Raw genomic sequence first — 12819 nt, 5'->3', positions numbered from 1 at the left:
CAGCACTTTGGGAGGCCGAGACGGGCGGATCATGAGGTCAGGAGATCGAGACCATCCTGACTAACACGGTGAAACCCCATCTCTACTAAAAAATACAAAAAACTAGCCGGGCACGGTGGCGGGCGCCTGTAGTCCCAGCTACTCGGGAGGCTGAGGCAGGAGAATGGCGGGAACCCGGGAGGCGGAGCTTGCAGTGAGCCGAGAGAGCGCCACTGCACTCCAGCCTGGGGCACAGAGCCGAGACTTCGTCTCAAAAAAAAAAAAAAAAAAAAAAAGAAAAAAAAAGAATTTTAGTATCAGCTTCTCAATTTTCATAAATTTTTAAATTTAGAGCAATGATTGGGATTTCATTGAACCTGATCAACCTGAATGTAATAAACATAATTAAAAATGTAGTGTTCTAATCTATGACCATGGTATATTCTTCCATTTAGTTAGGTTTTCTCTCACTCTTTTAATAGTATTTTGTATTCTGTGTCGACATCTTACTTATCTTTGTTAGATATAATCTTTCATAGTTGATACTATTTTAAATTATTTAAAAGTTTTATTATTAATTGCTTAATACTAGAATATAGAAATACAATTAAATTTGTATAGTGACTTTGTATCAAGTGAGATTGTTGAAATCACCTGTTGATATTGGTGGTTTACCTGTATTTTCTTTTGAATTTTTCACATATGCAATCATATCTTTTGGAAAGAATGCAGTTTATTTTTTTCTTTTTCTACATTTACATATTTTATTTTCTTTCTTTTTGTTTCTTTTCTTTCTCCTTTTATTAAATTTGCTCAGACTTTTGATTCAGGATTGAAGTGTCTCATTTCTGATGTCTGTAGGAAAGCTTTCAATGTTTCATGATGTAATATGATGTGTTTTTGTTTTGTTTTATATATGTATTTTATCAGATTAAGGAGATTTTCCTCTATATTTAATTTGCCAAAAATATTACTTAATTCAAAAAGTATTACAGGTGTTTAATTTTACCAAATACTCTTTCTGCATCCTACTATATTTCTACATTTTTCTCCTTTATTCTTTTCATGTTGATAATTATGTTAATTAATGTTCAATCTAATCTAGAATATTTATTTTTTATACTTTGCTTGTTTGTTTTGTTTTTTACTTTTGTCCCTCTGTTCATTAGGGATATTAGATTTCATGTTTCTTTTTTGTAGTATAACTCCTTATCAGGCTATTCTGGCACTATAACATGAATTGGGAAAAATTCGTCATTCCTGTTTTCTGGAAAATATTCTATAAATATTAATTTTTCTTTGAATATCTATAAGGCTTAATAATGTCATCTGGGCTTAGACTTTTTTGGGTGGGATAGTTTTTATATTTGATTTAGTTTCTTTATTGCTAATCAGATTTTCTATTTATTGTCTCAGATTTGGTGGTTTATTTTTCTAGAAATTTTTTTCATTTTATCACAGTTTTCCATACTCGATGTTTTTGAAACTATTTTAAATGATGTCGTTTTAAAAATTTTATTTTTAATTGCTTGATGCTGTATTATATAGTATGAACAACTGTTTTGGCAAGAATGCAGTTTAATTTTTAACTGTAAAGTTGTTCATACTACTACTCATTTCTCTTTTTATATCTGTAATATCCATAGTGATATCTCCTTCTTATTTCTAATAATAGTAATTATACCTCCTTCCTCTCTTACTCCCCAAGTCCTGTCTTGTTGTGAATTATCATTTTATTATTCTTTTGAAAGAAATCATTTTGGGCTATGTTGATTCTCTTCATTATACTTCTATACTTCTTTTTTCCTGTTTTATTATTTTCTGCTGTCATTGTGTTATTTTCTTCCTTCCTTTTTTGAGATCAACTTACTTTTCTTCTAGTCTTTTGAGATGAATGCTTAGGATGCTCATTTATAATATTTATTTTATTATATAATTTGACAGCATAAATTTTCTTCTATGCATCATTTTAACTGCATCTTGCAAGTTTTATATCATATTTTATTATTATTTATTTCAAAATATGATTTGGATTTTCTTATAACTTAAGTTTTGACCAATGGGTTGTTTAGAAATGTATTGCTCAATTCTCAAACATTTGAGGATTTTATGATTTTTCTGTTATTGACTTCTAACTTTATTCTATTAATACTATATTTAAAGAATATACTCTATATTACTTCAGTCTTATGAAATGTCTTGAAATGATTTGTGGTTTGCCATGTGGTCAGTTTTTATGATGGTTTAATGTGCACTGGAAATGAATGTGTATTCTGAATTTATTGAATAGAGACATTTAAAATATCAATGAGGTCGAGAGATTAAATAAAGTTCAATAATCAAATATTCAGATCTACTTACTAATTTTCGTTGGCTTATTCTATTAATTAGAGAGATGTGGTAAAATCTCCCAGAATTAATGTGGGACACTTGTCTATTTCTTCTTTTAATTTTGCCAGTTTTGTTCCATATATTTTGATGCTATCATATTAAGTGGATACATATTTAGAATATTTAGATATTCTTGATGATATAAATATGAAATATTCCTCTCTATTTCTAGAAATATGTTTTTTATTAAGGCTTACTTTCCTATATCAGAGAAAAATTCATTTTTAATTGATATTTACATAGTATGTCTTTTTCAACTTTTTTATTTTTGGCCTTTCCATACATTGTCTTTAAGGCATGTATCTTATTAGCGATATATACTTGGTATTTCCTTTTAAATTTTATTTTATTGGTCTGACAAGCTTGTCTTTTAATTGGGGTGTTTGGTATATTTATCTCCAATGTAAAAAAGAAATTTGGGTTTAAATCTAATATCTAATATTATTCAATTTCTCTTTCTGTTTGCCATGTTTTGAGGATTAATTAAGTATATATTTTAATTATATTTTATCCTTGTTAGCTTTCTTTAATTAATTAATTTATTTAATTTTATTTTTTTGAGACGGAGTTTCACTCTTGTTGCCCAGGCTGGAGTGCAATGGTGTGATCTCAGCTGACTGCAACCTCTGACTCCCAGGTTCAAGTGATTCTCCTGCTTCAACCTCCCAAGTAGCTGGGATTACAGGTGGCCGCTACCATGCCTGGCTAATTTTTGTGTTTTTAGTAGAGATGGGGTTGGCTAGGCTGGTCTCAGACTCCTGACCTCAGGTGATCCATCTGCCTTCGGCCTCCTAAAGTGCTGGGATTACAAGCATGAGCTACCATGCCCGGTCTATCCTTGTTAGCTTTCTAGTTAAACATTCTTTGACTAATCTTGTAGGCCTCACTATAAATTACGGCATGCATCCTTAACTTACTAAACTTTTAACATAGATTAGTACTTTTATCAATTGCTGGACCTTAAATTATGTGAACTCCATTTATTGTTCCCTCTCCTGCAGTTTTGGCTGTTTTCTACATTTATTTATTATATATTTTACACTGCACAAGGCATTATTATTGCTCTTTGAGAAACACAAGCTTTCTTTAATCACCCACAGATTTATATTTTCCATTGCTCTTTCTTCCTTCTAACATCTGCCAGTTTCCATCTGAGATCATATTTCTTCTGTCTGGAGCTCTTCACTGTTACAAGTCTGTTGCCAACGGAAAAACATTTTGAAAATACCTTCCTTTTGCCTTCATTTTTGAAGGTGATTTTCACTGGGTAAAGGTATTGAAATAGGCTCCTTGAAACGCTTTGAAGATATGCTACTGTGTTCTGGTTTCTGTTATTTCTGTTGAAGAGTAAGTTAGTTATTTGAAAGTAATGCCTTTTTTTTTAAGCTGCTTTTTAGAGTTTTCTCATTGTATTTGGTTTTTCAGCAATTTGACTATGGTAGGCCTAGATATGGTTTTCTTTGTATTTATTTTATGCAGAGTTTATAAGGCATCTTGTCTGTGCTTGACATCTTATAATTGATTTAAGCTAACTCTGCCAACTCTTCTTTTCTTTTCTTTTCTTGAGACAGAGTGTTGCTCTGTTGCCAGGCTAGAGTGCTGTGGCGCAATCTTGGCTCAATGCAACCTCTGCCTCCCGGGTTCAAGCAATTCTCCTGCCTCAGCCTCCAGAGTAGCTGGGACTACAGGCGTGCACCACCAAGCCCAGCTAATTTTTGTATTTTTAGTAGAGACGGGGTTTCACCATATTGGCCAGGATGGTCTCGATTTCTTGATCTCGTAATCTACCGACCTCAGCCTCCCAGAGTGTTGAGATTACAGGCGTGAGACACTGCACCCTGCCTGATTTAAGCTAACTCTTAAATATGATTCCTTCATATATTGTTTCAGCTTAATTATTTCTCTTTCTTCAGGGTCCCAGCTGATCTTTTTAGTTTCAAGCCTCAGATATTGTGTTTTTCAGTTTTAGAATTTCCATTTGATTTCTTTAAAGATTCACATTTTCTACTGACATCTCCGTTTGTCCTGAAAGCATATTGCTTATAGTTAAAGTTGCACCTGATAGCTGCAATATATTGATCTACTACGGTTCTGTTTCTATTGTCTTTTTTCTCTCTGTCCTCAGTCATTTGGCCTTTTCTCTTAGTATGCCTGGTAACTTCTGATGTCATGACAAATATTTGCTATTTAAAAAACTGGAGAAAATTTGAGTGTCCAGATTTTGTGAACTTCTGTGGAGAATATTTACTTTTGCTTCTGGCAGGCAGTTAATATAGTGGCTGATAGTTGTAACCAAAATAGTGTTTTGTTTGTTTGGTGGCTGCTTTTCACTGTTTTTGAGAGCTAGCCTATTTAGCTTAGTTCTTACTCTTAGGCTGCAGTCCTTCAGATGTCCCATCTGAAATCCTGGGTGTTTACCAGAATCCCAGGTAGACACCCAGGATTTCAGATGGGACATCTGAAGGACTGCAGCCTAGGAGTAAGAATGAAGCATCCTATCATTCCACTTCATGGTGTGCTTTGAACACGAACTTTTGTCTTTGAGATAGCCAAGACTGTGCTCAGTAGCTGCCTGAAAAGCAGGAAATGCCTTGAAGGAAATACAGAGGAGACTGTCAGCCTCATGTTCTTTTGTAGATCATGACTCTAAGTTGTTGCTATGTTGATAGATCTTTAATACTTCCAAGAGATTATCTATCTATCTAATCAGCTTTCATAGTTGTTTTGTGGGAGCAGGAAGAGTTATGCTGATGATAGCTGGTCTATCATAGTTGTAGAAGGAGTTGCAAAGTTTACATGCTCTTTTTTTTTTTTTTTTTTTTTTTTGAGACAGAGTCTCTATCGCTCAGGTTGGAGTGCAGTGGCGTGATCTTGGCTCACTGCCACCCCCACCTCCTAGGTTCACGCCATTCTTCTGCCTCAGCCTCCCAAGTAGCTGGGACTACAAGGCGCCCACCACCATGCCCGGCTAATTTTTTTTGTATTTTTAGTAGAGACGGAGTTTCACCATGTTAGCTAGGATGGCTCCATCTCCTGACCTTGTGATCCGCCCGCCTCGGCTTCCCAAAGTGCTGGGATTACAGGTGTGAGTCACCATGCCTAGCCGAAACTTACCAGATTTTTAAAATAAGTCATTTTAAATTTATAATGTACTTTTGAGAAAAATTCATAGCGATAATTTTACTAGTTAGAGACTATTACAGTATGTTTATACACTAAGTTATAAAAGTCTGGAAACTTTTTGAGACCATGGGTCATGTTGAATTAATTTTTATGTCCTAAGTAAGTGCTTAATGTCATTTTAAAAGCAGAACAGATGTGAATATAAGTACTCCAGGAATTCAGAGGAGAAAGAAAGGATTGTGTAAATTACAGCATCCATTTAAAATCATCCAATTTAAAATCATGAGGGATTTCTTGGTGGATATATAAGGTTTGGAAAGGTTGAGGAGTAAAAAATAAATTAAGTCACAAAAGAAAACATGTTCCATCTCTTAAGGCAAAGTTCAAAGATATAGGGGATGATAAGGATACCAGCTTATCTATAATAAAAAATTTGTTTAGGGAGTAAGTACTAAATGGATAGATTGGAGCCATGTTGTAGAAAATGATAAATACTGGATTGTAGGATATTGATTTTTTTCTATGGGCAAAAGAGTCTTTTTGAATACTTCCATGGAATGTTGGATGTTGAATGAATGAAGTTAAACCAAAAAAGAAAGAAATAAAAAGGACATTGAAGCTTGAGAAATACTGGTTTAAAGAGATTTGTTTACAGCAAAACTTCTTTGAATCTTTAAAGTGTGCATTGTATATTTCCAAAGTTGCTTCAATGTAGCACACTTTTGCTTATAAAGAAACAGTGTTCTTGGAACATACTTTGGAAAATTGGTATATGTGGGCATTGAGGAAACACTGACTAGAATATTATACTAACATATAAAGTCTGTGAAAGCTGGAGCTTCTTGATACTGTTCACAGTTCTACCAGTTGTACTAGGAGGATTACCTAGCAAAGATATGTTCTCATATATATTAAGTGAGTTGGCTTTAGTGGATGAAAATAAATTGGATAAGCATGAAATCCATTTTTAATTTTTTTTAGTAAGAATAATCTGATGATATAGTTCAGATGAATTTTAGGGAAAATAGGCTAGAAGCTTAAGTCCAAGAAAATAAACTTTTAAAGTTGTCCAGACCTAAGATTTGTTCTTGGACTGTGGTGACATCCTTGAAAATGGGAAATAAAATGGATAACAGTGATATTTTTAAAAACGAATTGATAAGATTTGGTAATAGATTAGATGAAACTTCTCAAGGCACTCAAAGAATTTGAATAGCTTTGAGTCACTGTAGGGAAGAAGAAATTTCTTTGTACAAGACTTCATTCAGTTTTCTTTGGGTAGCCTAAAGATCTTCATGTAGCCTAAAGGGTCATGAAAGAATTATTTAATTTCATGAAGTCTTGCCTTTTGTTTGAAAACTTTTTGTGTAGAAAAAGATCACCAGTTTTCAAACAGTAATTGGGAGAGAGTTTGAATGAAAAATACAGAAAAGTATTTAAAAAATCATGCTGAGTTTTATGATCAAGAGTAAATATATTGTATAGATTCTGACTTAGCCCATAGAGCATCTTTTCTTTCAGCACATAATTTTATGAAATATACATATAAAGAATTTTAACTAAAACATTTTAAATTTATCTTAATGAAGATTGGGTAACTATTTTGAGCTACATCTTTTCCAAAATAAAGCAGAGCATTATAGGATTATCAACAAGTAGACCTTGGATTTGAGGAGTGAATGGACTGTGAGATTGGAAATGTCAGTTCTGTCTAGTCCACACATATCTAGAGTAAAACCTAGTCAAACCTAGACTGTCACTGTCACCACTGATGTCTGATCAACCCTACCAAGGCCCAAGGGCTTTCTCCCTTAGAAGCTTTCTCCCTCAGAAGAGACAATGGGGTGGAATGGAAGCAGCCCAGACTTCAGATTCATCTACTTAGTTTTAAATCCCATGAAGAATTAGTTGCTTCTTACCTATTAGTCTACTTCTTCCTAAAATAGGAATAGTAATTATCTCATAATATGGTAATGAGGATTAAATAAAATATAAAATAACTAGTACTATAGGAACTATGCATACATGGATACATCAATGAGTGAAGACTGTGTTGTATTCCCTTAAATGCAACTCCTTTATATCGATGAGATTTGCTTTCCGTCTAAAAAATCATGTGTCCATCAGTGGTGCATCCATGGATCTTGAGAAATGCTACATTTGTGTTGATGGCAATTAGGAACAATAATAATATTGGTGTCATAATGACTATCAGAATAATATTCAAAAATATTTTCATAGGTTTTTCATGTAAGCTGTGGTAGTTATGAAATGTTTGGTGGCATTAGAAAAAATTGTTCTTGATAGAAAGTTGTAAGTTTGTAGATAATATTATCAAGAATCAGAATAAAGTAAATCTACATAGCAAAACATGATTTTCATTAATTGTAACTAACATCTCTTTTCCATTATAACAGTGAGAAGAAGCTCATTACAGATGCCCTTAATAAAAATCAGTTTCTGAAAAGACTGGATCCTCAGCAGATCAAAGACATGGTGGAATGCATGTATGGGAGAAACTATCAGCAAGGGAGTTACATTATTAAGCAAGGAGAACCAGGAAACCATATCTTTGTGCTGGCAGGTGGGTGTCACAGATTTTTCTGGTTATTATATAATAAATATTTTGCCTGTTGTGATTTTTTGCAGGCATTTATAAAAACGTAAAACTAGTTGCTGTATTTGTAGAAAACATAACATATTGAATTCATGAAATAGCAGGATTGTTGATCTGATCATAATGATGGTAATACTTAATATGTGCTGAAAGATTTCTATATATCAGACATCCTATCGAGCAGTTGATAGAGAGATCTCATTTTATCTTCTCACCAACCCTGTAAGGCAAGTTCTATTTTCTCCATGTTACTAATGCGGACTGTGTCTTAGAGAGGGTAACACCAAACAGCTCATAAGCAGTGGAGGTAAAATGCACACTTAGGCAATTTGACTTAAGAATCCGCACGTCTAATCTCAATACCACTCACTCAAAAGTGTTTTTATTCAAAATACTGCTGCTGAAGTTAACATTTTAAGATAATGCACCAGGAAAAAAGAAAACAATTATTATTGTGGCTCTGGAAAATGTTTTGGTTTTATACCAATGATTTTAAAAGGTAATTTAGGTACCTTTGACCAACACACAAATCAAATGACACATCTTACAATTAAAACTGGTGTTTTTAGAATCATTTAAATGATGTCCTTCGTCTGTGGTAATTTGAACATGCTTACATGTCAGGAAGATTATAATGGTTAGATAGGCAAATGTTTTATTTTTGTAATGTATAGATCTTATAATGACTACTCAATTTTTTTCTCTTATATATAGCAGCAAAAAATTATGTGAACAGGGATTAAAGTTATAGAACATTTTGTCACATTCTGGCACAACTTTTTGAGTTTTAGGGAAAAAACTTAAAACTGGCTTACCCAGAAGGAATGATGAATGGAGGTATGCTTTCTACTTAGCATTGTAGTTCCTGATAATCTAACTAATGCTTTTATTCTTGTTCCTTTGGGGCCTTAAGTCTGAGGCAGAAGTTGTCTATCTAAACAAATTAATAAACATGTATTATTCTATTTATGGTATATAAAAGATTGTTTTTATGTACTTTGATTATTTGAACGTGCCAATTTTATGATTATTATTTGCCATGTATATCTTTATAGGCAGCTTTAAAATTATACAGTCATTCCTAAGTAATCATTCTACTTAATTAATGAGCTATAGTCTTAATTTAGCTAGCCTTGAATTTTTTAGGGACAACTTTTCCCTCTTGCAACTTTTCTCTTAGCCATTTTAACTTCTGCTTTAGCAACACTAGAGTATTGCAGCAAGAGAAGATGGGTCATTAAGTCAACAAATATTTATGAAACCTCCTAGGAGAGGATGAGAAACTGATGTTAGCCTAACTCATTCCTTCCCAAGTAGTTCTAATGAAAGGCTCAGGGAGAGAAGAGGTTGAACAGCAGTCAGTATCAAAACAGCTATTGAGATCAGGGTTATGGCACACATGGAAATTAAAATTGGATGGTTTCTTATTTGAATTAATTACAGTGTCACCCAAGGATTGAATTGCCTGGTTTAATTATCTGGTTGGGCAAATTAATTTGATAATTAAAAATATTCCCTTTATGAAACATAGCATGAATAGCAAATAGTAAAAGCATATTTAGCTTAAACTTTTGATATTCCATATAATTCTTCAGCATTGCTTAGGTACCATGAGCCTTAATCAATTTCAAGATAAAAACTTGAAATGCATTAAGATTCATGATATCAATTGGACACTACCACTAAGTGGCTTTGAAAGAATAGCTAATGAGAAATTTTAAATTGCACGTCTAACGTGTAGGATTTGGAGCCAAAACTGAGTGTTTTTTTTTTTTCTTACTGATATAAATTCTATCAGACTAAGTATATTTTCTCTTTTGTCCCCTCTATGGCTCTGGCACTTGGAACAGTTCCCAGCACAACACAGGTACTCAGATCAGTTTTGCTGAATGGATGGATGAACAGAGATGATCCAGAGCTCCTTAGCAGTGAATTAGGAAAAGGAAAGACTAATTCATTAAGGAAAGGAGGCATTGGCCCAACCATTTTGTTTTTCCTCTAAGAACTTAGATCTTTTTTGCTTATGCTTTTAGTTGGTTAAGGTTTTGTTTGTATTTGTTCAAAGCAAAAGAAGAGTAAAGCTACCAAGGCAAGGAAAAAAAAAAAAAAAAAAAAAAAGTGAAGGGGATACAAAGTTCTGCCTCTAGCTTCCTCCAGTCTTTGCCTAGGTAATGATAAGTGCCAAACACTCTTCTTAGTAATTTTCATTTGTAACTAATATGTATTACATTTAAATAAATGAGAAGTTAGATAACAGTTGAGGCACCATGAAGTAACTTGCCCAAGGTCACATAGGCAAAAACGAGTTGAATCAGGACACAACCAGGCAGTCTGATCCCAGGGCCAATCTACTTACTGGTTATGACGGGTTGTCATTCCATCAGTGTGAACAACTGCTCTGTGTTTTTAAGACATACAGTGATTGTTGAGCTCCTCATAAAAGAAAAATAGTTTCATGTATTACATTTTTCATAGGTTATAATGAATTTTAAACAAAACACTTGCCATCCCCTGCTTCAGGAAAAGAACATTGTAAAAATAATAATATTAATAATAGCTAACACAGTATTTACTATGCACTAGCCATTGTTCTAAACTCTTTACCTAGATTAACTTACTTCATTCGCACCACTGTAAAATAATAATAATAATAATTATTATTATCCTCATTGTCAGTGAGGAACTTCAGACAGATAAAGTTTCTCAAGGCAACCCAGCTAATACCTACTTGGAAGAGGTGATTTCGGTCTGCACTTTTAACCAGTATATTATTATGAGAATCATAAAATATCTTACCTGTATACTTTGTGTGCTTTATGATTGTTTTATTTTTCTAATTTATAGTATCTGCACGGATTTTGATTATTTGTGTGTGTTTTTTAAAAATTCTACTTGATAGAGGGTCGACTAGAGGTGTTCCAAGGGGAGAAATTGCTGTCCTCCATCCCTATGTGGACCACATTTGGGGAGCTTGCCATTTTATACAACTGTACAAGGACTGCCTCTGTGAAAGGTAATAAAAGAGGAAATGCGCCATTTTTGGATTGTTGTGGCATGTGAAAGATAATCCAGTTCAGTCACATTTGCACCCTGATCCAGAGTCTTTTTGTTTCCCATTTTACCCTACATGTTCTTAAAATAGAAATGCTATGCCTATTAAGGGATTCATATTGAAGCACTTACCTATATAATTTAAGCTAAAAAGAACTTTTCTGGATACCTGTGTATAAAATGTAAAATGGCTTTTAACTGTTCACAATGGTAAAGACATGGAATCAAGCCAAATGACCATCAGTGATAGACTGGGTAAAGAAAATGTAATATGTATACATTATGGAATGCTACATAGCCATAAAAAGGAACAAGATTATGTCCTTTGCACAGACATAGATGGAACTGGAAGCCGTTATCCTCAGCAAACTAACACAGGAACAGAAAACCAAACACTGAACGCTCTCACTTATAAGTGGGAGTTGAACAATGAGAACACATGGACACAGGGAGGGGAACAACACACACTGGAGCCCAACGGGGAGGGGTTGGGAAGGGAGAGCATCAGGATAAACAGCTAATGTATGCGGGGCTAAATACCTAAGTGTTAGGTTGATAGTTACAGCAAACCACCACAGTACACGTTTATCTATGGAACATACCTGCATGTCCTGCACATGTATCCTGGAAATTAAAATTAAATTAAATTAAAAATAAAAATAAAAAGGTTTGTTTTGCCAAAAACAATGGCTTTAAGGTGACTGAGTCCAATATTTGCTTTAATTGCCACTTTACGTTTTACTACATAGATACATGCCTTTGGTTCATCCAGAATGTTTGCTTTCTATCTGGTCTCAACGAGATTCTGACCATATTATAAGCCAGAGAAATTGATTAAACCAACAAAAATGTATCTATGTCAAAAGGAATATGAATTAGAGTAATTAGAGTTTTCATCAATGACTTTTGGGATTACTTTATTTGCTTTTCTTTAGATTTATGTTTTATTGACTTTACGGCAAACTTGGGTTTCCTTCTGAATTACATAGATAATGATGTTTTTCGGCGTTTGGGACTGGGTTATACGCGGTAGCCTTGCTGAGGTATTTGATAAAATTGCAGATTCTGGGTCTCTACTCCCAACCTGAATCAGAGTCTCTGGCAGTGGAGCCCAGGGAGCTTGTATTTCTAACAAGAATATCAAGATGATTCCAATTTAAAGTTTGGTAATCCAGAGCTCTGGGTTTTGATCAATTTTAGAGGCTTTGTTTACTGTTTTTTAAAAAATTGTACAGCCATGATTTCATCTAGATTTTTTAGAGCCACCACTTCTGCCCCACTTTCTTTTTAAATTTTATACTTGCCCTTAAGTCTTTCCCGTAAAAAAATTATCTCAAAAACTTTCTTTCATAGTGTGTTTCAAATAATTTGTAGGCATTTTACACAAAACTAACTGTAGATATTCTTAATATGTAGCTTCTTTAGCAACAGTGTCAGAACAACATAAAAAGACACACACATACACACAGATATCTTTAACTTCCAATTATCTGTTTGTGACTTCACTCTCCTCTCCAGATTAGCTATGAATTGACTGCCTTTCTCTTGTATCACAGCACGAATCTAGAGCACATCCTGATGATCTAGTGCATAATTGGGAATTGCAAACTAATTTGAATGTCATCCTAACTATAACATAATTAGAAAGGAAATTTTTC

General features: G+C 33.7%; 1 protein-coding gene across 3 annotated transcripts in view; it reads left to right on the top strand.

Moving 5' to 3' along the window:
- The window catches only part of PRKG2 (protein kinase cGMP-dependent 2), a 117078-nt gene that overhangs the window by 30923 nt on the left and 73336 nt on the right, over positions 1-12819 (top strand). For all 3 annotated transcript variants that reach the window (XM_007999023.3, XM_007999019.3, XM_007999020.3), the window contains exons 3-4: positions 7911-8077; positions 11010-11123. In XM_007999023.3, the coding sequence (XP_007997214.1) occupies positions 7911-8077; positions 11010-11123 (281 nt within the window). The remainder of the gene's footprint in view (positions 1-7910; positions 8078-11009; positions 11124-12819) is intronic.

Source organism: Chlorocebus sabaeus, chromosome 7 (genome assembly GCF_047675955.1).
Source record: "Chlorocebus sabaeus isolate Y175 chromosome 7, mChlSab1.0.hap1, whole genome shotgun sequence".
In the NCBI taxonomy this organism is placed as follows: Eukaryota; Metazoa; Chordata; class Mammalia; order Primates; family Cercopithecidae; genus Chlorocebus; species Chlorocebus sabaeus.
This window is presented reverse-complemented; position numbering and strand designations above follow the sequence as displayed.